The sequence below is a fragment of the Calypte anna genome, chromosome 2 (assembly GCF_003957555.1).
Source record: "Calypte anna isolate BGI_N300 chromosome 2, bCalAnn1_v1.p, whole genome shotgun sequence".
NCBI classification, from domain to species: Eukaryota; Metazoa; Chordata; class Aves; order Apodiformes; family Trochilidae; genus Calypte; species Calypte anna.
The window spans coordinates 23,829,826-23,856,696 of NC_044245.1; the positions used below are offsets into that span (position 1 = coordinate 23,829,826).

General features: G+C 38.1%; 2 protein-coding genes across 6 annotated transcripts in view; both read right to left on the bottom strand.

Annotated features, from left to right (window-relative positions):
• Positions 1-56: 56 nt before the first annotated feature.
• On the bottom strand, positions 57-26,799 carry PEX1 (peroxisomal biogenesis factor 1). 4 transcript variants are annotated; one of them, XM_030444752.1, is made up of 24 exons: positions 26,506-26,799; positions 23,957-24,100; positions 22,709-22,792; positions 22,355-22,469; positions 21,492-22,264; positions 19,980-20,099; positions 17,841-17,964; positions 17,437-17,546; positions 16,050-16,150; positions 14,633-14,765; positions 13,199-13,295; positions 11,949-12,119; positions 10,431-10,585; positions 9,171-9,360; positions 8,811-8,977; positions 7,809-7,943; positions 7,143-7,207; positions 6,240-6,382; positions 6,059-6,162; positions 5,495-5,671; positions 3,794-4,024; positions 1,797-1,997; positions 1,322-1,452; positions 57-422 (listed from the first exon to the last, which is right to left on the bottom strand). In XM_030444752.1, exons 1-24 carry the CDS (start codon positions 26,632-26,634, stop codon positions 338-340), a joined length of 3,885 nt encoding a protein of 1,294 aa, XP_030300612.1. In that variant the 5' UTR covers positions 26,635-26,799; the 3' UTR covers positions 57-337. The 4 variants fall into 4 exon arrangements, with proteins under 4 accessions (XP_030300612.1, XP_030300611.1, XP_030300613.1 ...); XM_030444751.1 differs by having other exon boundaries at positions 8,811-8,980; positions 26,506-26,771; XM_030444753.1 differs by having other exon boundaries at positions 8,811-8,980; positions 26,121-26,588.
• Positions 13,660-26,871, bottom strand: part of FAM133B (family with sequence similarity 133 member B) — a 42,033-nt gene continuing 28,821 nt past the window's right edge. Inside the window, exons 13-14 of one of the 2 annotated variants that reach the window (XR_003987191.1) lie at positions 16,259-16,262; positions 13,660-13,673 (exon numbers count right to left, since the gene is read on the bottom strand). The gene's annotated coding sequence lies outside the window, so the exon portion shown is untranslated. Of the gene's footprint in view, positions 13,674-16,258; positions 16,263-24,203; positions 24,214-26,871 lie in introns of those variants that run through there. The other variant, XR_003987192.1, reaches the window with a different exon arrangement.

Genomic DNA, 26,871 nt, shown 5'->3' on the forward strand with positions numbered 1-26,871 from the left:
TGCAGGTAAGAAGACACAGTTGTTGTGAAATGCTACTTGATATTCTTCTGAATAATAAACAATGGCAGGAAACAAGATACAATTAATGAGGTTTGTCTTAATATGTGATAAACAACTGGGCAGAACATAGCCAATGTTCTGTCAAAAATTTAATATCAATCTGAAGGAAGACAATTTTCTTCAAAATAAAATGTGATATAACTTTACAGCATGTGAGTTTAAAAGAAACTTATCTTCAACTGCTGCATTAATAAATCCATATGAATATAAATAATCTGATACAATCACATTTGTAATTTCCAGTTACAGTTTAGCAATTACAAACAAAGAGAGGTTACTAAGCTAGAGTAATTTTTTGTCCTGGTCTGAATGTTGAGCCAGCTTGTCCTTTTCTCTTCTTGGGATTCTGAAAATTATCATACCTGGAAACAGAAAAAGATATTAGTGATTTCTCATGAAATGCTGCTGTTTGCATTTGCCTCTTCAGACACACACTCATGCAACACAGAACTACACATTTTTATGTGTATTTTTATGGAAACAAAGAGTGCATTCCTCCCCAGAGCTGGGGTCATCATCCACAAACATAATAAAGAGAGCTCTCTGCCCTGCCTCCTTGTTCTTTTATTTACTTTTTGGGACTGATGGGGGGCAGATGGGACAAGACACAGAAGTGGACTGGGTGGTATAAGCTCCTGGAAAGCATATCTTATTTTCCTCCTTTCCTGTCCCTTCCTTTTCTCATTCCCCTGCTGTAAGACCCATTTATCTGTGTATCAGCTGAGAAAGATAATTCCTAACAATTTTCATGTCAGAAGAATCCCATTAGAGTGATCACAGAAGATGCTGAGGACAGTTTCCAGCTTCTTCACTCCAGTTTTTTCGAAGTCTAAGGAGAAATATTCTTCTTTTCTGCACAGTACTGCCTTTTCTCTAATACAGTAGCTACAAAGACCACTACAGAGAGTCAAAACCCAGCAATTTGAAAATAAGAGAGGATACTACTCAGCAAGAGCAGGAAGGACCTAACTTTGAGTGTCAGAGAATTGGTGCTTGCTTGTACTCATATAGCTCTAAACATAATACAAGTGTTTTCTGGTCTGTGATTAAAATTTCTAGGTCCTACATTATTAAAAAATAATAAAAGACAACACACTGGTAAATATTTGCTATTTAGTATTTCTGAAAAAGGCTGCTTCCAGGAGCTATTCAACTCCGCCATTCCCAGCATTAACTAACTATAATGTTTCTGATGAATAAGAAAAGTCAAAACACTGAATCTCCAGTGAATACACAATTACAAAAAAATGTTAATACTTACAGTTCAGTAAAACTCTTCCAGTCATCTCGGCTAATGGATGGCCTTATACCCCCAAGTGCTGTCATCAGGTGGGACTGAGTAATAAGTATAGTGTTCTTGGCAAGCACTGACTGATTAAGGGTGCTGTCCTCCTTGAAAACAGAGCCATGAACAGACAGTGAACAGTTACCACAGAAATCAAGACAGTGTCATGAATATCAGTAACTCTGGAACTTCCCCATAACATAAAAAAAAAAAGTATTATAAAACCAAACATAACCCCTCCAGCCTCCTCCAGTATTAATAAAACAGAAACAAGTAGTTAGTTTTATGAATGTTAACACCTATCATATTTCTCCTCAAAGTAGGTATCATTGTTTTCTACTTGTGTTACAGTATATTTTATATTATTGCAGAAATTCTTTATTTAAATACCAGGCAGTGAAGGAATACAATAGAAAAGTGTTAAGACTAAATAATAAAAAAACTGCCATACTCCATTCTTGCTTCTGTAAGTGGCTTTGGTAGCATTTAATTCTGTCCTCAGGTGCTCTATTTGCTGCTCCTGGTTATTTTCCAGTGAGTCTTCTTGAGAAGCAGTTCTAACCACTGAAGGTTGTGCTGGTGCTGTGTCTCTCTGACTCACACTGGTAAAATCATGAGTTATGGAGTTTGGTCCAGACAAACACAAAGAGCTCTAAATTGACCACAAAGAGAAATACATTAACTCATTAGGAATACAGAAGAACAACTCCATGATTAAGACTTAGCTTACAAATTTCATTCAGTATTTGTCCTCACTGGCAATATCTGCAAAAAATATACCACGTATATAACTTTTAGAACAGAAAGTTTAGGTTACTTCGCCACAGTGTTTGGGGAAAAGTACTAATTTGGTAATAAGGCTTCTAAGTATATAAGTTCTAAGTATTTCTGCTGTGGTCTCAAATTCTTTAAAAAATTCTCAAAAAGAATAAAGGTCGACCAAGTTCATTGTTCTATTTACATATGAAAATTGGTGGTTATGAAATCATAGAATGGTTTGGGTTGGAAGAGACTCTAAAGACCATTTAGTTCCAACCCCCCTGCATGGGCAGGGACACCTCCCACTGGACCAGGTTGCTCAAAGCCCCATCCAACCTGGCCTTCAACACTTCCAGGGATGGGGTATCTACAACCCTGGGCAACCTTTGCCAGTGTCTCATCACCCTCACACTAAAATTCCTCCTAATGTCTCACCTAAATCTACTCTCTTCCAGTTTAAAGCTGTAACCCCTTGTCCTATTACTACTATATGCCCTTATAAAAAGTTCCTCCTCAGCTTTCCTGTAGGCCTCCTTCAGATACTGGACAAGTATTTGGACAAGTACACTGGACAAATATGGACAAGTTCATGTAGTTAGCTTTGGAGTGACTCATAGTTTAAATATCACCTTCAAATCCTCTCTGCACTTGATAAGTGTGAACTTTCAAGTTCAACAACTTTGATCTCTTACAGTCCTTGTAGCCTTGCTGAAGTCTAGAGCTAAAGATCCATTAATATAACACTATCATCTGTAATGCAAGATAAAACATACAAAAGCATCTTAGCAGTCAGTAATTAGTTCTCCAATGTCAAGCTATTTTTGGCTAAAGAATCAATGCAAGACAGTTTTGAAAACAAGAGCCTAGCAACTTTTATAATTAACATATAACAGCAATCCTGCAACACATCTTGACTTAATGTCCCATGGATCACATGCAGACTCTCAAGTCTCCTGTTCACCTGAAGGAGCTCAGAGGCAGCACATCCTGTTTGGCTCACCCAGCACCCAAGTCTGAGCTGCCCAGCTGATCACTGCCAGATGCTGAGCACCCAACCAGCACAGCCCTGCCTGCCAGCTGGCCAGAGAACTGCTGCATCCTGTGCCATGTGCTACTGCAGCAGGAATTCTGCTGCTTAGGAGCAGCAATGGAAGGTAAGGCTTACTTCTGTTGTTTACACAATCCTATGGTCATAATGTTCCATTAATGCACAGTTCACTGGAAACTGAAGAATGTTTATTGATCCTTAAAATTACAAATCAGTTCTTGAAAGCTGGCTGGTCATAGTTTGGTAATAAAACTGAGTTCAAAAACACCAAAAAACAAGCCACCAAGAAGTCAAAAAATATTTTAGTGTTAAACTTGGGAAGGCAACAAACCATTACCAGACTGTTTTACCAGACAGTAAGATCTAGTAGGAATGCAGTTTGTTTGATTAGAAGGTATTAAGCAGTATTTATGGATTTTGGTATTAAAGGCCTGCAAAGCTGCAGAGAATCCTATTCTATTCTGGCTGATCACATCTTTCTCTTTTTCCCCACCATGGACCATAAGATGTAGGCTGAAGAGAGTCTGAAGAACAAAGCTGCTAATAATTGTATTTATAAAACCATTCGATTTGTGTAGGTTTTTTTCTGCTTTACTAGTGATAATATTCAGAAAATTCATAATATTAAGTGAGAAATTTACCAGTTCTGAAGGAGTTCCATTTCCCAGCTCTGATTCATAAGAGCTTCCAAAATAAAGACGATACATGTTGGACCTTGGATCTTCAGGAAGCAAGTCAGACATTTCCAAAGAAATAAGAGATTGCTCTAGTCCTGCATCTCCATCTGTTGCTGAATCATCTGAGCCACTGCTGTGGTTTAGAAAAACCATGGAAGAGAGACTGAAGTCACTATCAGAACTAGAGCAAAAATCCTGTGACAAAGAAATTAAAAGTGTTAACTCATAGCTAATTGCAATCTGAAGTACACTGAAAAATTTCAGATACAGAGGAAATGAAATGATCAATTTAAATTTTATTCTAGTAATCTGTCTTTCTCTAGGAGTATGTTTCCAAGTATATTGCTGTGAAAATCCAATGCCTTTAAGCAGAATTTTCTGTCTTTATGCTAGAAAAATAATTTGAGGAGATAATCTTCATGTTTTATTTATTTGCTTTGAAATGTCTCAGTCTCTCAGTGACAGCAAGTGTTGGGAAACCTCATGTTCCTTTTCTGTTGTAGAACTCTATCACTTCTGTCTCAACCATTCCCTTCAGGCAATTAGTACTTTGTTTAAAGTGCTCTAGGAGATTTTGGTGAGTTTACTTTTAGAGTCCTTAATTTCTGTACGCATCTTTAGTCACAGCCAACACATTTTAAGTGCTGATGTGGAAATCACAGTCTGCAAAAACTTTTTGACTGTACACTCCACCAGTAGGAAACTTTCTGAGCACACTGCACCAAATACATGCATATTTATTAATTTGTAATTTATAAATATATGTAGTACTGAAGCTCTACTATTTTCTTCCTGCACCTCAGTGAATTGTCTTGTGCACACCACTTGGGAGACCACTGCTTCAGACAAATGGCCTCCTCTAATGGAACATAATCATGAGGTATCCTTGTAACTACTGATGCTGTAAGTGAAGGGGTTGTTAGGGAAGGCTGAAGATCCCTCTCAATACTAAGAGTTGCATCCACAGAGCCCCATTCCTTTGCAATAGCTAGGGAAAAAGAACCCAAGAGGCCTCCTTGCTTTTGAGTCCCTGACCCAACCTTTTCACGCTTTGATCTCCATGTAGTGGAAGCCATGCCTGCTCCTTTCCAGCTAGAACCAGAAGACAGGCATAAAAAAACGTGAGGAGAGGTGGCTGAATAGTGGCTAAAAGAGGAAAGGACTTGTTAGTCACGTAAGGGGTATGAACCAAGGGTGGGATCCTGACCTCAGATTAAATTCAATTTGCTGGAAAAACTACACAAAGCCCACAATCTGTTTTCTTCCTCCACCATTCAAAATGTGCAGCCTCAAAACTGAATTCACTAGCTGCTCCTAGGAAACTCCGAGTAGGATTTCTCCTATTGATCTGCTAGCTATTCCTCAGCATTTATGTAAACCAAATTTGTTTATTCATCTATTTAACATTAAACATCTATTTCAAAAAGAAAAAAACCTTGTTTCTCAGAAGTATATAAACTACTTAAGAAGTATGTCAACTACTTTTTACATTATTCTTGCATTTTAAGATTCTAACATATTAAGATTTTAATCCTTTGTATACAAATATAAGAAAACCAAGTCATAGTAAACATAATTTGCTCAAAAAACATGGGCAAAATTAACCCTTTTTGACATATATCAAAGTAAAAGAGGAGAGACTTCATTTATATTAGTTTTATTTACCTGTGTTAAACCTGAACCTAAATTAGAGTGGATTGCCTCTAACTGGGCATTGTACAATAAAGCTTTTAGGTCAGCCCCTGTGAACCACTCTGTTTTTGCTGCCAGCTCCCAGAAGTCCACATCATTTGCCAAGGACAGAGAATGACTGAGAGCTTTTAAGATTTCATAACGTGAATTCTGTAAAAAAGGGAGAACAAAAATGTCAGTAAAGCAACCTCTTATTTTACTTGTCCTTAATGCTAGACAAACACTAGCCTGCACCCACTAGCACCCACTGGCCTGCAGACTAGTTTCTGTTTCTCTTTTTTAAATCAGCTATATCCACAGGAACATGATTTGATACTGAAGACTGTGGCAAATAGCCTTGTCTTTCCCCTGTTTTATGGGAAAATGTGAACACTAAAATCAGTGAATTTACACTGTTGTGTAACTGGAGCTGGGCAATCAAATCCACTTTGTCTGGGTTTAAAATGCCATTAAATATTAAGAAACAGAGAATAAAGCATACTAGTTTGATGCTGGTTTTTTTCCTTGCCTCTCATATAATATGTTTTGTCTCCTCACCTGATCAGGAGGTGGACAGTACAGGCATTTGTCCAGTCGACCTGGCCTTAACAAAGCAGGATCAATCAAATCTGGGCGACTGGTAGCAGCCAGCACATAAACCCCTTAGGAAAGTGCAGAAAAACATCATTAACATCTGCTACACTTTGGCATAAAAAGAAGCACATAGATGCATTATTACCTTGTAAGCCTTCCACACCATCTAACTGAGTCAAAAGTTGGTTGACCACTCGGTCTGTAACTCCTGTGTTGTCATGACCTCGGCGAGGAGCAATGGAATCAAACTCATCAAAAAAAATAATGCAAGGCTTAGCTGCTTGAGCTCTAAGAGGGAAAAAAGACAGTACTTAAATCCTGTTTATCTTTGGGTCACACATAAAACTATTTAGAAATATTAGAGGTACTTGCTTTCTGCTTCAGAGAACAGTTCTCTGTAGTGACAGAACAGAAAATCTGTTTTCCGTAGAATTTAAGAGGTTTTGAAGAAATGGATTGCAATGCAATCACCTCTCGTATTTATGACATGCCTTGCACTCACTTCATAATTTCTGAAGTAAACTCAACTGTCAACTTAATTTACATGAAAGCTCTAAAATCCAGTTATTACAGATGAGGTCTTGGCTTAAGTACATCAAACACAAAGACTGCCTACACTGTGTACTGCTTGAGTTTGTTCACACTAGTGAGCACTGCCCTGGGTCAGGAAGGGCAGATTTGCAAAAACAAAACTGGCACTGAGGACCTAAATACCAAGCCTACTGTGATGCTATCTACTGAGGGTTCATCACTAGCTGGAGCACACTTGACTGTCCACTGGAACTGTCTGAGAGGAATTTAGCATGTGTTTTCCAAGACAGTTTTGTGATGGGAACCAATGCACTGCAAATGGAGTTCACCTTTAAAAGTGCATTCCTGAATTCTCAGTTCTTAAATAATGACAGTCATGTTGAACTTGCCAAGATCTGAACACCTGGTCTGGCACAACTGATAATTTCAGATGCTCTCCCTTAGAACAACAAAATTATTTCTTGGAGCTCTGACCAATAAAATTAATTGATAACATCAAAATCTCTACAAAGCCAACCTGCTAAACATATCTCGAACTGCTTGCTCACTTGCACCAATGTATTTGCTGAGTAGCTCTGGTCCCTAAAAAAAAAACAAATCCCAAACAGAAAAGAATATTAATTAGATGTTTATCAATTTTAATATGTATTTCAACATCAGCACTGATGATTGAACATATATTCAACACCAACATACAAGACTTTTCTTGTAACCAGAGAGTTATTCAGAGAGTAGCATCTCTGAATAGAAGTGCAAGGGGTCTGGATAAGCTATAAGAAACTTTTAAGCATTCCAACTTATTTTAAAGTAATAATTTCAAATTTTCTACTACAACAGAAAAAGTGCTGCAGTACCACAAGGCAACAGCTTGCACCACATTTTGAAAATATGTTTAAAATGCATCGTTCCTCTTCACTTTCCAGTGGAAACAAAATCCAGGATCTTTTTATTAAAAAATAGGAAACTAAGAATGTCTAATTATATTTTATAATTCTGCCTAATGAATAACTATACAAAAAAATCTTAGTAATAAAACTGTGACATTCCAGAAGTCAGATGATGGGATGTCCCAGAGATGTACCAAATATTAAATGGGTGTCACCAGCACATACTCAGAAATACCATGTTAAACTATTTCATTCAGTTAATAAAATGAATCAATTAATCCTCAAAAGCTTGCTACCTTAATGCTGATGAAATTCATTCCACTCTCCCGAGCAACTACTCCTGCTAACAGTGTTTTTCCTGTTCCAGGTGCTCCATACAGCAAGACTCCTGATCTCTGTCGTATGGGCAGATTTGCAAATAACTCTGGATACTGGAAAAGAGTTTCAACAAGACATATTCTAAAATATCTAATAATTCTCCAGTGTACTGCAGCATCACCAACTAGTGTTCATTTTTGTATAAACAGAACGTGTCTAATTTCCTTTATGCACATTATTGTCACAAGAGATCATCTGGACTGCTGTAAATTTACTTGGGGCTGAAGTTGGTTCCTGGGCTGTATAAGTACTTAATATACAAACAAGTGACATTTTCTACCAAGAGAAAACAGGACAGAATAGGAATGCACCACAAGCTTTATCATGTCCCTATTGGTACTTCTAAATTCCCATTTAAGTCACCAACCAATATGATTAAATAAGCACACAGTACAAGACTGTGTAATGTCTAAAATCACTGAGGCTGCTCGGTCTTTTCTCTGAAGAGGGAAATGGATGGTGCATCTCAATGCTGGAAGTTTTAAGCAAGGCAGAAAGGCCAAAGTCAAATAGTGGGGAACTGATGGATTGACATTCACCCAAAAGAGAACACTCCTCTAGCAAAAGTGCTGCAGAAGACAGGTGGGAATGTTGTCTTTACAGAGCCTAATCACAAACCCTGCAACAGAGAGTGCAGCAAAGATGATGTTAGCTGAAGAAGAGAGTGGATCAGGCAATACTCCAATATTCTAGAGCAACACTTGATCTGCACAAAAGAAGCTATTGCATTTTGTATTTGAAACTGGGAAAAGGAAGTTTTCCAGTATCTGAGGACAGTTGAAGACTGAGAAGCTACAAAAGTAGCATAAAATTATACATGTAATCTTTCTGTCAAATGCCATGTCACACTTTAAAAATTATTCTTTCCTTATTAATTCTATGTGCAAAATTTAGGCAGGTAATTTAAAAGAACTGGGTACCTTTGCAGGTAACATGATGGTATCCATGAGTATTTGCTTCACATCTTTTAAGCCACCAATCCTGTCCCACCCCATGTCCTTTGGTTTATGAAGGTTAACATTTCTCAGAGCCACGGGAGTAAAATCTTTCAGAGCTTTCTGAAAATCCATAGTTGACAAATTTAATTCTGCTAAAAAAAAGAAAAAAAAGTCCTCAAATAAAGAAGAACTCACAGCCTACTATTAGCAAATTCCTCGTGATACGTAATAAACATATTTTAAACATAATAAATAAAATCTGGCTTCTTACTTTCGTATCACTCCACAGGTTCAGATTAAAAAAGCAAGACTATGAAATAAGAGATTTTGTTGTCAACATACCACCCTTTTGAAATGCACTCTGCTTGGAAACACAGGCATGAATGGCACGGCCAACCAGCATCGTAAAATCTCTAGCAACAAAACCTTCTGTTTCCTTTGCAATACACTGGAGGTCAAGATCAGGAAACTTCTTCGTATCAAAATTCAGTTTCTTTTTTATAATGGAGCACAACATTTCACATCTTTGCTTCTGAAAAACACAATTATGTAGAAAGTATATATTAAGATTATTATTTATATGGATTTCAGAAACTCAAAAAGTAAATACATACGAGGTACTAAAATTTCCTTAAATGCTTACATGTCACCAAGCCTTCAAATAAAAACTGATCAGGCATGAATATAAACAAAAGCTCATTTTTTATTTCAATAAATTCACTGGTTTTACAATGTTAAAAATTTATCTCACCACAGTATTTTAAATCCATCAATAAAATTGAAACAATAATAAATTGGTAAAGGCAGACTTGCAGGAAGAGGCAGAAAGCTCCACTGTATCTAACCCAGAATCCCCTCCTCAGAGGCCTTTCTTTGCAAGCCTGTGAGGGAAGACAAGCAGGCAGAACAACTGGTGTCAAATACACAAGTTGCCATGTCTATTTCATGCCATCAGGGCTTGCAGGTGTACAAAGTGCTGCTTTCTCCTGCAGTTAAGTTATACTGTCTATTTTTCCCCTCTGTCCTTTTTACTTTTCAAAATGGGCTATATTCAAAAGTAGAGGGATATAATTGATCAGAAAAATCAACCCAAAACCTTCTCACAAAATTAACATTTATTATTAATAACAATTTAAAAACATACATTCTAGGGACATACTTATTCCTCTGGGCAATGAAAAACCACACTTAGGTTTAATCTCATTTACCTAACTGTGGTGATTTACTTGATTTTTCAGAGCTGCTTCTCTAGAATCCCCTTGCAGGTAGCAAGGAGACACACCTCTCACCTATGTTACACAACCTGACTTCTAGCATTGAACTGAGTGTCCTCTGGATACATCTTCATCCCACTTGAAGATAAGGGGAGTGGGGCCAACTAGGAGTTTTCACTGGATTAGTTTCAGTTTTTAAAACTTTATAATGACAGATGCATACACCAGAGGTTTTTATTTATTTATCATGAAAGAACTTTAAAATTTCCAAATTTTTTCTCATCTTTGGGTGTAACCTACTATTTCTGCAACTTTTACAGTATTGTATTTGAGACTGAAGAGGAGGAAAACAACATTTCAAACCAAATTAATAAATACCTGAATTTACCTGATCTGGAGGTCGGATGGATTTGAAGCACTGAAATATGTGAGTTCCTTGAGCTGAAACCAGGGAAGGATGTAGGGAATGTTCAGACTGACTCGTGGCAATCAATGCAATCAGACTCCCCATGGAAATAACTTCTTTTATCAGATCTTTCAAAACTAAACACATAAGACATTGCTTTATGAAGTGCAGAATAGCAAAAGATTCTTCATTTCAAAGCAGACATTTCTACATTTCTAGCATCAGGACATGCAAAATTAACATCTTATTATATTTGTTTTATTCCTATGTTTACAGGGTTTTTTTTAAATAGAAAACTAATAGATTTATTTTATGCTTATTTTTCTATTAATTTGATTAACAAAATGCCATCAGAAGTGCTCTTTAAAAGCTAACTTTGTAACATCACTGATGATGTGTACCACAGGATATTAAATGTGGTGGTTTTTGTGTGTGCTGTGATCCAAGTTTCAGAAATACTATTTTGTCCATGCAAACAAAAAAGGGAAGTTATAAGAATAAAAATAGATGCTAGGCCTAGAAAATAAGCAAACTAGGAAAAAAAAATATATATATGAAAGTTTAAGAAATTACAGATGCAAAGAAGATCTTCAAGCAATAATCTTTACAATTCTATGCACTATATCTTTAAATAATGTAATAAACACAATTCTGCAAGTGCACATTTTTGAAAAAGAAATTATAGTAAGATTTTATGAAACTGAAATGGAACAAAAAATTATGCTCAATTACTCCTCAATTAAGCTAAGAAATGAAAGATATGTTTTGCTATGGCTTGAATTTTACATGAAGAGAGCTGAATAAAGCTAAACCAAATATATTTATTTAATTTAATTTTGCAACTTATCACTGGCTAGATTTTAGGGAATAAGATGAAACTGTATGCAAGATGTCAAACTACAATTGGTAATCTTATTTTTAAAATCTGTGGATTGTTACATTGTAAAATAATCCAGAAATTCTACAAAGTATACCAGCTCAGATCATAAAGAAGACAGTATTCAGCTAAATGAAGTTGGTTCTAAACATCAGTAAGTATCAAATTGATGTATTTCTGTAATTGTAAATAATTCTGGAAAACAGGAGCGATTTTAATGGTATGTCAATTGTAATATTGATCTTATCAGTAATTATCAGCTAAAGATTCAATTGTAATTTTTAGGCAATTTCAATGTATTTGAGTGCATGAACAATACAAAAAGGAACTGAGAAGTTTCTACCCCTGGCAGTGGTACTGACAACGGGCATCACCCTCAGCAGCAGTGGTGTATGTACCATGGGCAATGGCTACTCCAGGTTCCAGAGTGGACCATTTTGAGTCAGCTAGTGGTCCACAAATGGTCTACATACCATAATTTGTGAATCCCTGTCACGGAATACCACATGGTTCAGAGGCAGTAACAATCAGATAGAATTGTCTTGGCAGGACAGCAGAATTCAGGTGCAAGGAGTTCTAAGTTGCATTACATTTTTATCCAGATACAGGTAGCACAGTATTACCATAAGCAAGTCTGTTACTCTGAATCATTTCAGGGCTGTTCTCATGCTCTGGTGTAGAAGGTACTCCAACAATGTGATCGAGATCATCCATCAAAAGAATGGATGGTTGTCTCCATGCTGCCTCTAAAAAAGCTTCTTCCACACTTTTCCTTACGTTTACTAATCTTTTTCCTAAAACAGGAATACAACTTTAGTGACAAAACATAACAGGAAAAAAATCAGACTATATTTTGCTCATGTAATGCTAAAATGCTTTGATTCATGTGGCTTAACTTTAATTCAAAAAATCCAGGTACCGAGATTAAACCAGACTCAACAATCAGGAAAGAAAGGAGTCCACATCTCCAAACAAAAAAGTACCAGAAGAATCCACCTGTCCTAAAATGGGATTAATTACCTTTACTAACAGTGACAGAAGCCTACAGGCCTAATTTCTAGACAGTTAAAACACAGCACTATCAGTAGCACCCTAAATTAGCTACAAACAGACCCATAACTGGAAGAATTTCTGAGCAACAGATCTAGCTCTCCATCAATCTTTTCTTTTCTCTCTGGAGCAAGGACCTTAGTAGAGACTTAAGCAAAAAGAGCTTAGCCACACAACATAAAGGCTCTGTAGGAAAACAGCTGAATATTCTCTGCCTCTGTAACACCAAGACTATTTGAGAAAGCCAGTGAATGAAAAAGTGAAAAAAAGCCTTTTTTGTTTTCTTTCATCTTGTAAAAGACTTATTTTGAACTCCAAAAATCCTAAGGATTCATCTTATAAACATTTATTATCATGAGTGTTAGACAACTACTGTCAACATAAACTAGGTTAGTAAGTATGCCATCAGAAATCAGCTTTCAGCTGGTTGTTCAATTCTTCTGTGGTATCTGTGTGATCCTCACTGAGTTATAGGATACAGGTATCCTTTAATATTTATGATTTTATAGGACCTGTTCCAGCTAGCACAGATGAAAAAACACACAGTTCAACTTGCAACTTCTTCCTATTTTGTAACAATTAGAAATAAACATGGCAAGTATGGTTTGAATTTGGTTGTCGTATGTGGGACTGATATTGATAAAAGTGTGAAATAAGCTTATGGCAGGTATATTTCTACCAAGCTGGTAAAGACACTTATTGTGGGGCATCCTTGTAAAAGCAGTAATAATACTAGAAAACTTATGCAAACTAAATATATTAACTTCATAGTTGTGCTTCTTCGTACAGCAAACCTTTTGGATTTTAAAAAAAATTGTCATACCTCTTAGAGCTTTACAATCAATTACTTCCACATAAGCATCCAGTCTATCGAACGCTTCTTTGCAGATGGCCTTTGCTAATGTTGACTTTCCACTTCCCTACAAAAAAAAAGCATGAGCTAATGTAAACAGACACAGCTATTTCCTTCTGTTCCTGGGGCATTTTTGTCACAGTATATACCAGGTAAGAAACTGGGAAAGCTGTATGCACACGGATGTTATTCATCACCAGAAGTACATAAGTATTTTGTCTTTATATCACCTGGCAGAGATCAAAGCCCTACAGGGAAACAAGTACAAACAAATTCATAGTGGATGCATTCACCATAGGTAGTGTTCTAGTGTTCTTAGAGTTCAGAGTTAAGACACCTTTTAGTTTCTGTGGAATATAACATTAAATGAATCAACCCAGGGGGCAACAGGAAAGTAAGAATATCAACTCCACTGACATTTTATGTTATAATACAGGAGAAAATACTATATTCTTATTTTTATTCAACCATTTCAGGGACAAGAAGTGTTTATGATACTGCAAACATGAAGTAGACTAATCCCCTAACATTATACATATGGAGTTTGGATTGACAGAAAGCTGAACATGAGCCAGCAGTGTGCCCAGGTAGCCAAGAAGGCCAATGGCATCCTGGCCTGTATCAGGAACAGTGTCGCCAGCAGGTCCAAGGAAGTGATTCTGCCCCTGTACTCACACCTGATGAGGCCACACCTCGAGTACTGTGTCCAGTTCTGGGCCCTCAGTTTAGGACTGATATTGAGGTCCTGGAGCAGGTCCAAAGGAGGGCAACCCAGCTGGTGAAGGGACTTGAGCACAGACCCTATGAGGAGAGGCTGAGGGAGCTGGGGCTGTTCAGCCTGGAGAAGAGGAGGCTCAGAGGAGACCTCATCACTCTCTACAACTACCTGAAAGGAGGGTGTAGCCAGGTGGGAGTTGGTCTTAAGTTGTGCCAGGGGAAGTTTATGTTAGATATTAGAAAGAATTTCTTTATGGAGAGGGTGATCAGGCATTGGAATGGGCTGCCCAGGGAAGTAGTGGATTCTCCATCCCTGGAGATATTTAAAAAGAGACTGGATGTGGCTCTCAGTGCCATGGTCTGGTAACTGCAGCAGTAGTGGATCAAGGGTTGCACTTGATGATCTCTGAGGTCCCTTCCAACCCAGCCAATTCTATGATTCTATTATTAATATATATATATATATACATAGATATGCATTGATAAAGTGTGACTATAACTTGTACACATATATATGTATACTAACATTTTACTGGATTTACTCTCTTCAGCTAACTGCTCTTTTTTCATCTTGTTCTTTAATTCTTTGGAATTCACACAGTATCAAAGAAAACTAAGAAAACCAGCTTTGTAACTACAGAGAACAGTCCATGAGGGTCTGCAAGTAAAGAGCAGTGAAGTGTGTACCTTTCCTCCTGTGAGGAGCACCCCTCCACTGCGCAGTCCCACAGCAACAGCCGCCAGCTTTTGAGACAAAGGGCGCCCCAGAAGACTGTGGCTTATATGTTCAAAACAAGATGTTCCCAAGTTGTCCATTCCTCTGCAGAGAAAAAAAAAACAAAACAAAAAACATCCAATGGCCTAGAGCAGCACCAGTACATGTGATGGAAACAGTGTGAAGTTGTGTAACTTTCAAAGCTGACATATTATGATGCACATCACCTTTTCAAGAACAAGCTAAAGACATTTCAACCTGAAGAGACAACACCTTTATTTTGCAGTGGTGACAGAGGGGACACACACAGACATAGCACACATCCCCACGATGAAAAGGTTATCTAATCAATTCTACACGACCCTAGCATGAGGAAGGTCTCAAAAGACAGGAGTTAACCATATTTTGGGGCTTCATCAACTTGAGTGTCTGAGTAACAGCCTACTAAGGAATTTAACAAATCAGTAAACATGGAGCAAGCCGGGGTCAGAAAACTCCTCAGCCATTTCAAAAAATTGAACACAGAGCACACAGATGCACACAGAGCATTTGACAGCATCCTTTTCCTTCACCAGTCCTAAATCTCTGACTTCCAACACACAACACTGCTCCTTTTAGATCCACACACAGCAAGGCTATCAGTCGTATATTTCAACTTTAAACAAAATCATTTAGGGAGAAACAGAATGCAGGAATGAATCCTCATTTCTAATACTCCTAACCTTGAAGAAGGTTTCCTAGGAAGGCAGATGATGCCCTAAGCCTGACAGTGATTAAAAGGCTTAAGAGTACTTAAGAGTACAATGCCCTTAATAACACACTTTAACATCTTGGTGAGAGATGATAAGGCACATGGCATACATGATTATAGGTCCCTTCCAACTGCAGTACCCTATCCTATCCCTACCACACCACTGCCTCCATCACACCTATCCCCTCTTCAGTATAATATGCTCAGCTGCCTTACACAACACTGATAGCATATGACAACCATTTGGAAATGGCAGCTAAAACCAGTCCAACACCACCAGTTTCCCTTACTGCTACATAGAGGTCTGTGTTTCCTACAACTGAGCACAGGAAGAGTCACTGAACTATAAGAACTGAAACTTAGGCAGTTCTGATACCTACAATGCTGTTGTCAGGTGTGGTGAGCTGTCAGTACATGAATATCTTTAGTTGTGGGAAGTTTTCTAAGCACCTCATTAAAACCATTGAGAGAAAAAGATGACCCTTCAACATACATCACAATAATGTCTGAACCTGACACAAGCCAAAAGTTGAAGTTTTTTTTCAGATCTGGCTTAATTTACCAAAATTCTACATTTCCATCATTTTTTTTTTAAATTCCCATTCCCTTTCATGTTTTCTATTATGAAAATATCTCACCCTAAATCACTTAGTTTGTGGTAAGGAAGGTTTCTCTCTGTGTCACACATAGGTGGCTGGTTGTCACCATCAGCTTCTCTAGTTAGAGGCTGTAAAATAACCTACAACAAAAGAAAGAGTTACTACTTTACATTAAATATAACTACAGAAGAAGGGTATAGAAGTGATCAGCCATTTTTGGAACTGTTACAGAAAATGTTGCTGAATACTTTGCTAAAGCTTATTGCACTTTTAAGACAGATACACTGGTAAAATGGCATTGATACAAATATTTCCAAGAACAATCCAGTGTTTACAATTATGTAACAACCACTGATTAGATGTCAGACAAAGTGTTGCTTATATCAGACTGTGTGGCTTATCTTCTCTTTCCCTACCTGTAACTACTCAGCTCCTTCTCTTTTGCCCTGTCCTGCTGTGCTGGGATGAGCACTTGGGAGGCAGAATAGTGAATCAGATTAGGGATCTGATTTGGATGCAAAATAACCTGACAGACACCTGGCTTTTTTCACCCATGGGAATTTTTCAGTGTAGTTCACTGGGGAGCTTGTATGGAAATCCCAGCAGGCAAACAGGGTAACAGAGAAGTTCACAGGTAAGAACAGGCTGGTAGGAGATGCTGACACTGCTGTTAAGAAACATCTTTTGCATCTTACAACCAGTCTCTAGCAAAATTTGGAGGAGCCTTCTTGTACTGTTCAACTGCCAGTAGAAATAAAGCTCTTGTTTTCCTTTTTTTTTTTTTTTTAAATTGGGAAACCTAAATTTTGGAGAAAAATTCTGTTCTAAACAGCCAAAAACCTTAATTCTCCATTAAAATCCATCTTTATCAGTTTATAAATGAAAAAAAAAAAATTATATCCCACTCCTATAACCATAACCATTTTTTTCAACCAGAATTGCTAATGGAAACAGTAATCCTAATATTAAATAGAAATATTTATTCTCATGAGAAAGACTGAAGACACAGAACTACACAAAAGAGAAGGCCATGTGAGCTTGGTAGGTTTGAATAGGGAATATGTCTCATCTCTGTCAGAAGCTACAGTTCCTGCCAAATACAGTATGATTTTTACAGTGGTTTAGTGTAAGGGAAAGAACAACTAAGCACAAGTACACTAACACTACTGACTTTCCTCTGCTCTAATCGATTTTTCTGGGAGTTTGATACAGACTGAAACTGAGTGACACATGTGGCATGCCTGGAATCTCACCAACGTTTCAGGCTTTAAAATAACATACAAAGAATGTAGATGTAATTTAATGATCAGACCAACATTATTTACTTAAAAAGGAAAAAACAAAATACTTTATATAAAACGTAGTATCTTTTTAACCAAATATAACAATTTAAATTACTTGATACCTGATACTATGTGATATTTACTTGTATAGTAGTCTTTGGCAGCAAACTGGGACTCAGTATAAAAGTATTCTCAGATTTATTTTCTTCAGTGTGTGTAGGATGTACTACACTAAGGACAAACTCCTCCATTCCTGTAAAATCCCAAGGAACAACTATTAAAATTCCAAATAAAGTCAGTTTTTATTCCTCACAAGATGAAGCAGATTAGTGTATTTTGAAATATTACAATATAATCCCAAATGAAAGAATAAAAAAGGCTCATCATTAAAGAATAATCCACAGTTACAGTTTGTGTTAAGAGATCTGTTACAATAGATGTTGTATACAGGGATTAAATGGCACATTGCCCAAGTAATGGGCAATAATAGTAAATTCTATAATGGGTAGTTAAACACAGCTACAGCACAGGACAGTGTAGCCCTCACCTTCTTTAATAGGCAGATGTATAGAGTCTGTGCCTGTCGTTATCCATGGGAGATCATCAGTAGAAGAATCCTGCAGCCAAGAACTGAAAGCAGATTTAACATCATCTTCATGTGTATCTTTATGCTAAATAGAAGAGGGAAATTAAACAAAACAAGGTGCTAGTAAAATTGTTTTCTTCCTATGCATGAGCCATTTGTTTCTCTTATTGTAGCAGAGAATTCAAAGAAGACATCACAGTTCTATTTATACAGAAAATTATTTGCCAAATACAATTTCTATCAATTCCTCTCTTCAAAGCATCTGTCTAGCCCTTGCAACAGATGGATCTTCCACCACCTCTACAGATTTTATCCATAGAACACTGATATGAGGAAAAGGAAATGGTTTTATTCTTGTTTTAATTATCTGTATTGCCAGATCCAAGACCACTACACAGCTCCTGGGTTTGAAAAAGCACCCCAGATATGCATCAATACTGATCTTTGACTTATTTTGGGTGCTCACTGCTTCCAAGACACAGCAGCCTGGGCTCATCTAGATTGGGGGCACCACCACCAAACTTCATCAGGCAGGCACAGATCAAACAACTTACCCCAGATCACCTAGATAATTGGAATAGGAAAAGAAATTGAGCCTAGACCACATATATCTTGGCTGAGTACCTTATCACACAAGCATAATTCCCATCTAAAAAGAGAGGGAATCAAGCAAGGTCATGAAAGCAGCGTTCAGAAAGGAAAATGAAAGTTACTGTCATATTTCTGTGTTTGTCAGGTTTCTTTCAAGAACTAAAAAAACTTCAATTGAATTAGAGAGAAAGGGAGAGATGCCTATTTAAGACATGTACAACCATAACTACTTTCTACAATTTTAGCAAACTACTGACAGAATACTTCTTTTAACTCCAACAGAAAAAAAGAAAAGCTAATAAAAAAATGCACTTCAACCCTTACTCTGTTGGTAAGAAACCAAAATACAGTATCAGGGATAAAGAACAAATCATGCATGAGCCCTACCATGATGGGAAATCCTGTATTTCAAGTTCTGAGGAGCAGCTAACATGGGAAATAATCAGTCCCTTGTCACACAGAAACAAGCATGTGTTACATTGTGAAGAATTACATCATTCCACAGCTACATCTGACAGACTGTGAGAACTGGTACTAGCTATGTTCTTACTGTCCCAAATGCTCACTCAGAAGACTGCCTATGTCTCCCTTACAGAAAACAGGGATTCAATGACACAACTTGGGAAAATCTTTAGCATGAGAGGAGAAGAACATCAACATTTAAAGGAAGCAAAAACCTCAACAGCACATTAAAAATTATAATTTTACTGTAATTGTTCATTTTAGGAAATTCACTGGGCACTGCAATGCTTGAAGAGTATATGCATCTCTTCTGCAAGAAGACATGAAAAGGATACTTCTTTTAGTGCTTATTCTTTTTTTGTCTTTATGGGGTTAAATGTATACACCTATAATTGCTAGGTTTGAATCAGCACTAATGTGCTGCACACGAAGGTGTGATGCAAAATTATTATTCATCACTATTGCTGTTTTGACAGCAATTGTTTATGTTTGAGACTTAATTAAACAGAAAACACATCTTTTCTCAACCAAATTCAATTCTGGTTTAGGATGTCAACTTCCTTTTTAATAAGGAAAATCCCAAAAATTTGCACAGTTTGAGAATAAAAGAATACCCTATGATTTAAAAGATACTATATAACATTCTCCTGATAGCTTCAGGAAACTAGGAATCAACATTTAGAAGTTCTTTTTCCTCCATCATCTGTAACCTCTGCCAGTTCTCTTAAATAAGAAATCACTATAAATAACATGCTGAGCTATCTGAAATATTTACCAAGTGCAAAAAACGTATTACTAGATAAGCCTTGTTTAGGTAGATCATAGCATCTTCTTAACTTAAATGACTTACACAGCAAAAAGAAAAAGCCAGGAATTATTCAAAAAAAGCAATTCCTTTGGAATGATGTCATACAAGAGAGACAGTTTCCAAACTGTCATCTAACAAAAGAAAACAAATAAACATAAAAGAAACCCCAACCTTGATTAGAGCAACATTGTCAGTTTTCCAATACACAAACAAATATGTGACCAAGAACATCAACTCACTAAATTCTGTTTGGGTTGCAGTCTAAGAGATAAAGGAATTTTTGGTATAGATTCAACTGACTTAATTCGGACTGTTGAATGTATTTCAATTCGTAGTTTTTTCCTCAGAGCATCTGGAATCTGAAATATTGAAAATAAAAGCAAAGAAATATGAAAATCAGAAAGTAAAACTGTCATTCTATGTACAGTGTAACATCAGTTTGTTCATCACTACTAGAACTACTACATTTGACCATCAGCCTACTTGTTGGTTGCAGTCTGAGAGAATTATAAAACTGATGGTATCCAAACCTTGTTCTCTCATGCACACTTCTAATTTCCTTTTACTCTCTTTGTGAAAGTGCCAATTATAGCAGATAATCTACCAACTCTTTAAATAAACCCCAAAAGGCTGAAAAAGAAGAATTGTGAGGAATTCTTAAAACCTGCTAAAAATGCTTTCAGTGTAGGACAAAAAACAACTCTACTTTAATTTGCTGATTAAAATTAATTAAAAAAAAAGAAACTTAAATATAAATAGGCCATTATACAGAGAGAAAATCAAATTTCCCTAAGTTGTACTAGTCAGTTTATCCTTTTAAAAAGAAAACTATTCTGTGTTATTTTAAATGCATATCCAAATGGATAACTTCTCACAAATGTTTACTACGTCTGAAAGACTTTATGGTTGCTAGCATTTTGAAAATGGTTCCATTTCCCAAAATATTTAGTGGGAAGGACCACTGCAGGCTTTTGCTCTCATTTTCAACAACAAAACAAAGCAAACTGTGAGTAGTATTATTATGTAAAAATCATAGTGACTTGGAGTGTATTTTATCTATTTTTGTTGATCCCACATGTACTTCCAGGAAAGAAAGAAAGCAAGAAGGCTGTGGTTCTACCATAACAAGTTGAAATAGTGGTGTCTGCACACCAGGACTTGTGACACCTTGCAAAATAATACTTAAAGACTAAAATAATTTAAATTATACAGAAAACAGTTACTGCAATTTTTTAAGATGGATTTTAAGGATTATATAAAAGAGCTCACAAAGATCATGTAGCACTAGGATTCGTGATCCCATTATTTTACAGCTTGATGACACCTAGAGTCTGAAGCACATTTCAAGTGCTAACTGATGAAAAGCATCTCACTGTGCTGTACTGTATGTGTGTATGTATCTACTTTCACATTCTCACTAATACAGTGGCTACCAATAGATGTTGATGAAAGCATGCATCCCCATCCCCTCCAGAATCACTGAAGAGTTTTCCTCATTTGTTGAAAAAATACGAAGGATGCAGAAACACAAAGTACACTGTACATCCTGGAGGATGATGGTAAGTAATGTAGCTCATAATGAGATGGCTTAGCAAAACACAGCTTCAGTAGTATTATTTGATTGAAGTCTACTCTACTTGAGAGCTTAACACGAAGTCTACATCCCAAAACTACATCTTAACAGTTCCACAATTACCAAACAGAAAGTATTATCCAATAAAAAGCCCCAAAGAAAGTGTGCACAAACTGACCCAAACTCTTCCAACGTGTAGGGCTTCCCCACTGTGTTCATACTCTATGACAGTCTTTAGGTCTTCAAATCCATTCCAAACAATTTGAACCACAGACCCTTCACTGGATGCCTGACTGCTATGAGCATCAGAATTATTTTTGTCTGGTGGACTAGTCAAATGCTTTTGTTTTTCAAGAGGCAGATTTTGCTGTGCTTCTTGATGACGCCGTCTTGGGGAAAGCAGCTTGTGAATTTTCCCATAAGATACTACAGGCTTTGGATCCAAATCAGTGAATTCTAAATTCCATGGAAAAACATGAATAGCATTGAATTTCAGAAAAGCATGAGTGGCAGATGCATTCTGCACGCTGGGAGGCTGGGATTGACACACTCTAAAAATGGAATCCATGTGAATGAAGTTCAGCCACTTGTCTTTTAAGGAGCTCATTTCATCTTTATCACACAAAGTCTTTTGTTTCTGCTCAGATGTACGAGAGAAAACGCTCCCTATGAAATTCCATATATTTGGGAGAACATTTGAGCCAAACGTCATGTTTGCATCAGCCTTACTCTGTTCAAGGACTCCTGGCTTTAAGTAAGGCTGCTTGGCAAAAGGATCCTTCACTGTTTCTTCCTCCTCTGTGTTATTTTTCACAAAGCTTTTCAGCAAGATGTCACGTTCTGTTGAAAGTGTGCTGGTGGTGTTTTCCCCCAGGCCGCGTGTTTTGGGACATATCAGCAGCTCTGTGCACGTTTCTAGTCTGCCGTAGGGAGCTGCTGGCATAAGTGTTCCTGAGTATGGACAAAGCACATCAGTGAATGCATTCAACTCTTGCAAACTATCTCACTCAAGGTGCTGCAAGAGCCTTCACAGCTGCTTACCAATTTTGATGTAAACATGAGTGTGCTGCTCAACCCACACAGGAAAGATGGCTTTAGGGAACACTATTCGGATCTGGTCAAGAAGATGTTTTTCAAGAGAGGAAGCATGCAGTTCCTAGGGAAATGTGATATCATCATGAATTAAACATTGCATACATTTTTAACATTTGTTTGAAGATAAAAACTCTACGTCTCTTTCTAATACTCCATTTGAAATATAAAATCCAATTAAACCCCAACATATTTAGTATTTTTAGAGGGCTGAAAAGAATTGTTCACTGTGCAAAAATTTGCGTGTCAGAAACCCTGTTACCTGTAAGAAAAGGATGTGAACAGTGGAAAGGGGTTTATTACCAGAATTTCCCAATCATCTGCTGAGAGTGGTTCCACTTCTACTTGCTGACAGGAGGAGACATGGGAACAGGGTTCAAGAAATACCTGCCAAAATGTAACACCATTTCAAAAAGTTTAATTTCTTTTTTAAAAACATTTATAAAAGACTCATCTTCAATTCAACTAGAAAACTGACATCTCTCTCATTACACATTTTCCCTACTTTGAACATGCAGCTTCTTAGTGGCACTAAGTAATCCCTAAGCACAGAAATGGATTGCACTGAGCATACTTGGGGACTTCAAAAAACCACAAATGGAAATGAATGTGAAAAGCACAGAGTTTTTCTTGAGATAAAACTCGTCACCTGTCCTCTGAGATTTTTTTTAGATTTCATGTCAGCTTTTATAAAAGTAACAATTGACTTCAAATTCCTCTGGGTTCTCAGACTGAAGCAAAATTTGGGAGGAATATATTTCAAAATATTACTTACACAGTAAATAAATGAGCATATTATTATGAAACACAGCAAACATGTAATTTCTGAATCCAAAGCAATGGAAACACAACCTAATTATTCATGTATTCATTTGATTGCACAGATGATTATTCCCAGGCAACAGCTAGGTGTGGTTCTCCTAGGTTTCCATTGTCAACTGTTCTTCTGTTGAAGCCTATTGATTGCTAGAACTAAAAAGGGCATTTAGCTTGCCACTGAACTAGCAAATTTTGAAGTTCTGAAAATAGAGACATCATTTCTAGAAAGAATATAGTAAATAAGTCAACAAGGTAAGATAATATATTGTTTTGAGCCCCATTCTTTTATGTCTTCTATTATGCTGCATAACATTCTCCATATGAGAGAACAGATGTATAAGAATATACTGCACACTAACATTGGGTAAAGTAACTTTTCTACTCTTGTTCACTTAAATCTTTACCTATTAATATAAAAAAACCCTTTGAATATTGAGATTTTAGGTCCCATGTCAGAAAGCTCTGCCTGCCTCCTGGGCATCTCTTCAATTTCTATCCAATGAAAGAACTGTTTACAAGAAGTTTAACACAGTGCCCAAGGGCAGAAGGTCAATTTAAGTACACGTCCAAAGAGAGAGGCAACATAGCAAAGGGGGGAGAAGTAACACAATGAAATAATTGCCTCAATACATGAAACAAGAAGGGCATGGCTAGCTTGTAAATAATTACTTTTTCAGGTATCTTGCAATATACTCCTTATTTAAACAAGAAAAAAAGGATTGCCTTTCAAACCTGTTCTCCATCTGTAATGCCAAGTTTCTCTGCCAGCTGCCTGTTGATCTCTGCAATGTTTTCACCCTGGTGACCTCGGTGCCTGATTTCCATCCAGCTCAGGAATGCAGCCTGGTGACCACACAATACTTTCACAGCTTGACCCTATCAGTTTCAAAGAAACAATAAAAATTAACATAAAACAAGGTAAATGAGACAACAACCTCTCAAACTAAACTGTATTTGATTAGAAACATCAAAGGAATGAAAAATATTTTCTGGATTTTACATGTCCTGCTTTAATTAATACTTCCTAACAAGAGCTTGCAGCACTTGCAACATGTTAGTAAAGTGTTTGGTTTGCATACTGGCTGACTGGCCAACTTCTTGTTAACCAGGGCCCTTAGGATTCTTTTCCATGTTACCTGTTTGCACAGCTCTCAACATAGAAGGGTGTGTTGGTTTCAACTGTTGAACAATTTATATTTGTTATGGACTCCTTGTAAGTAAGGAAAACAATTTATCTTCCTGTTTTCTGAATTACAGCCTTGCAAAGCAGTATCTCAACAGAAATGTATAACCACACATTTCTGTTTCCCAAATGAGAAAAAAATGTAAGCTTATGCTTGAACTTCATATGCATTGTAACACTTGCACGGGATCCATGAGTGCTTTCATGAGCTGGGGAATATTTAGAATAAGTTACATAAGTTACAAATTACATAAACTCAGACTAAAAAGATTTAATGTACGTCTCAGAAGCACTCAGCTACTTTGATTCCAAACTGGAGAATCTTAATATGTTTTGTCAGTTTTAAAAAGAGATTATATCCTACATTTTAACACTCAATTTACATTTTCTGTATTTTTCTCAAAAATGACTATTTTTACAAAAATCAAGTGACCATGACAACGTACACTGTGGATATGCTACACATTCACTTGTACACATAGTGATGTTTTCTGGTTTTTGTTCTCAACTCTATCCTAACAATTTCACATAATTGACTTTGGGACAAGTCTGCAAACATTTTCAGGGAGTATCTACAATGGTTCAAAGACCCTTTCATCAAAAATAGTATTTAAATTACAGCTCTTCCCTGTATTCACACAGACAAAGCTTCTCTCTCCCTGAGTGTCTTAATATTCACACATGGTTGATTTTTGTAGACCATTTTCTTAGTAATACCTTCTGCAATCATATTTAGGGTTTGATTCCATTTAAATTTTTATGACTTACTCAGTGTAATCTCTCTTAACATGATAATTTATCCCCCTTTGAGCATTTTTATTCAATAAATTGCATTGAGCATAATATTTCCATCAAGATTTTGGAGATGATATATTTTAATTTTGCAGATCATGTTAAGTAAAAGCAGGAGTCCATCAGAACCATCTATGTACAGAAGGACCCTGTAAAACCTTAAAGCAATGGCATTCCTTTTTCCTCTCTCTTGCCTGCCAATCTGTAAGACATTCAGAAACTGCAGGAGAAATGAAGCAAACATTTACACACCAGATCTTGCAACACCACCAGCCTCTCTTCTACTCCCAACCTGTCTTCTGCCACCCCAAAGAAAGAAGAGCTTGTTTTTACATGTCTAGATGACTTCACTTTTGTGAAATGCCCTTTCTAGTCCTGGGAACCTGGCCTGACACCACAGGTTACCCCTGCTGGGTGAGGCTGGCCTGGCTGGGATTTGCCTGCACTGTGGCCGCCACCTCCGCTCCTGAGCTTCACTCCCACCTCCTCTTCCTCACCCCCTCATTCCTGCTATTTTCCCTCCAAGCTGCCAAATGGTCTCAGCAGATCCTTAACTCCTGTTCATTACACAAGGGATGTGTGCAGGCTTTGCTCGTGTCCACACATGTAAAGTTATTTAAACTCTCAGGTGTACGTCCATTCACAGATCCATGTACTTAACAGACCTTTGAACAGGTATCTATCTCTACTGCAGATAAAAGACCTCTGAGCCCTGTCTATGCTATATGGGAAGAGATGGTGAGGATTTATGTACACCAACAATTAGGATTCTGCTCAGATTCATCACTTTACCTCCTACCCGAACGATAATTTTACACGTTATTCTGCCCATGCCAGTGAGTTCCTGTGAGCACTGCTATAAAACACGTAGCGCTGGGAGAGACACAAACACCTCAGATGCGTAGGGAGATGAGCGCCAACCTTTTCCAGGGTTTACCGAGGCGCGGGGACGGCCCGTCCCGCAGATGTCCCCAGCCCAGCCCCTCTCTGCGGCGCGGTCCCTGCGGGGTCCCCCGGGCCCCGCGGCAGCGGTGAGGGGCGGGGTCCCGGTTACTGCGGCCACGCAGCAGCCGCGTCTCCCTGCGTGGGGGTCCGCAGCCACGGGGGGTGGCTCGCTCGCCCTGTCGCCATGGCGACACTCAGCTGGTGGTGGGGTGGCGGGAGGGATGGAGAGAGGCAGGGAGGAGGGCTCTTCGTGTCACCATGGCAACGGGATGCCGGGTGGGGGGACGACGGCAACCACACATAAATCTTCTCTGACTGAGGCGTCCCTCTGCCCAGGCCCCGAGCGGAGCCGACGCGGTACCTGCTGCAGGCGGAGCTGAGAGGCCAACACGGTTGGCAAGTGCAGGAAGCAGTCCCGGGTCCCGCTCAGGATGACCGTCACGGCGGCGGCTCCAGCTCCCCCTCCGCCGGGACTGCCGCTGCCCCACATGCCGGCAGGCGGCCGGACCTGGCTCCACGGCTCAGCTGCACCCTGGCAGACAGCTGCCCACTCAGAGGCGGGCGGGTACGTCTGGGCCGGGTCGGGTCGGGTCAGGCCGGGCCGGGCCTTCCCGAGATTCTCCCTTGTGCAGCTGCCGCCCTCAGACGCGGGACTGACCCCGCCCCTCCCCCCGCTCCTCCCCCCGCCCCGCCAATGCGCCCTGTGCCCGCTCCCCGCCTCTGATTG

Excerpts from the sequence above, each read along its gene's own strand:
- PEX1 (XM_030444751.1), bottom strand. The coding sequence starts at position 26,634 with ATGTGGGGCAGCGGCAGTCCCGGCGGAGGGGGAGCTGGAGCCGCCGCC. Across the intron at positions 5,672-6,058 it reads ACTGTCCACCTCCTGATCAG|AATTCACGTTATGAAATCTT; the intron begins GTGAGGAGACAA and ends CCTTTTTTACAG. Across the intron at positions 1,453-1,796 it reads CTTACAGAAGCAAGAATGGA|GAGGACAGCACCCTTAATCA; the intron begins GTATGGCAGTTT and ends TCTGTTTTCAAG.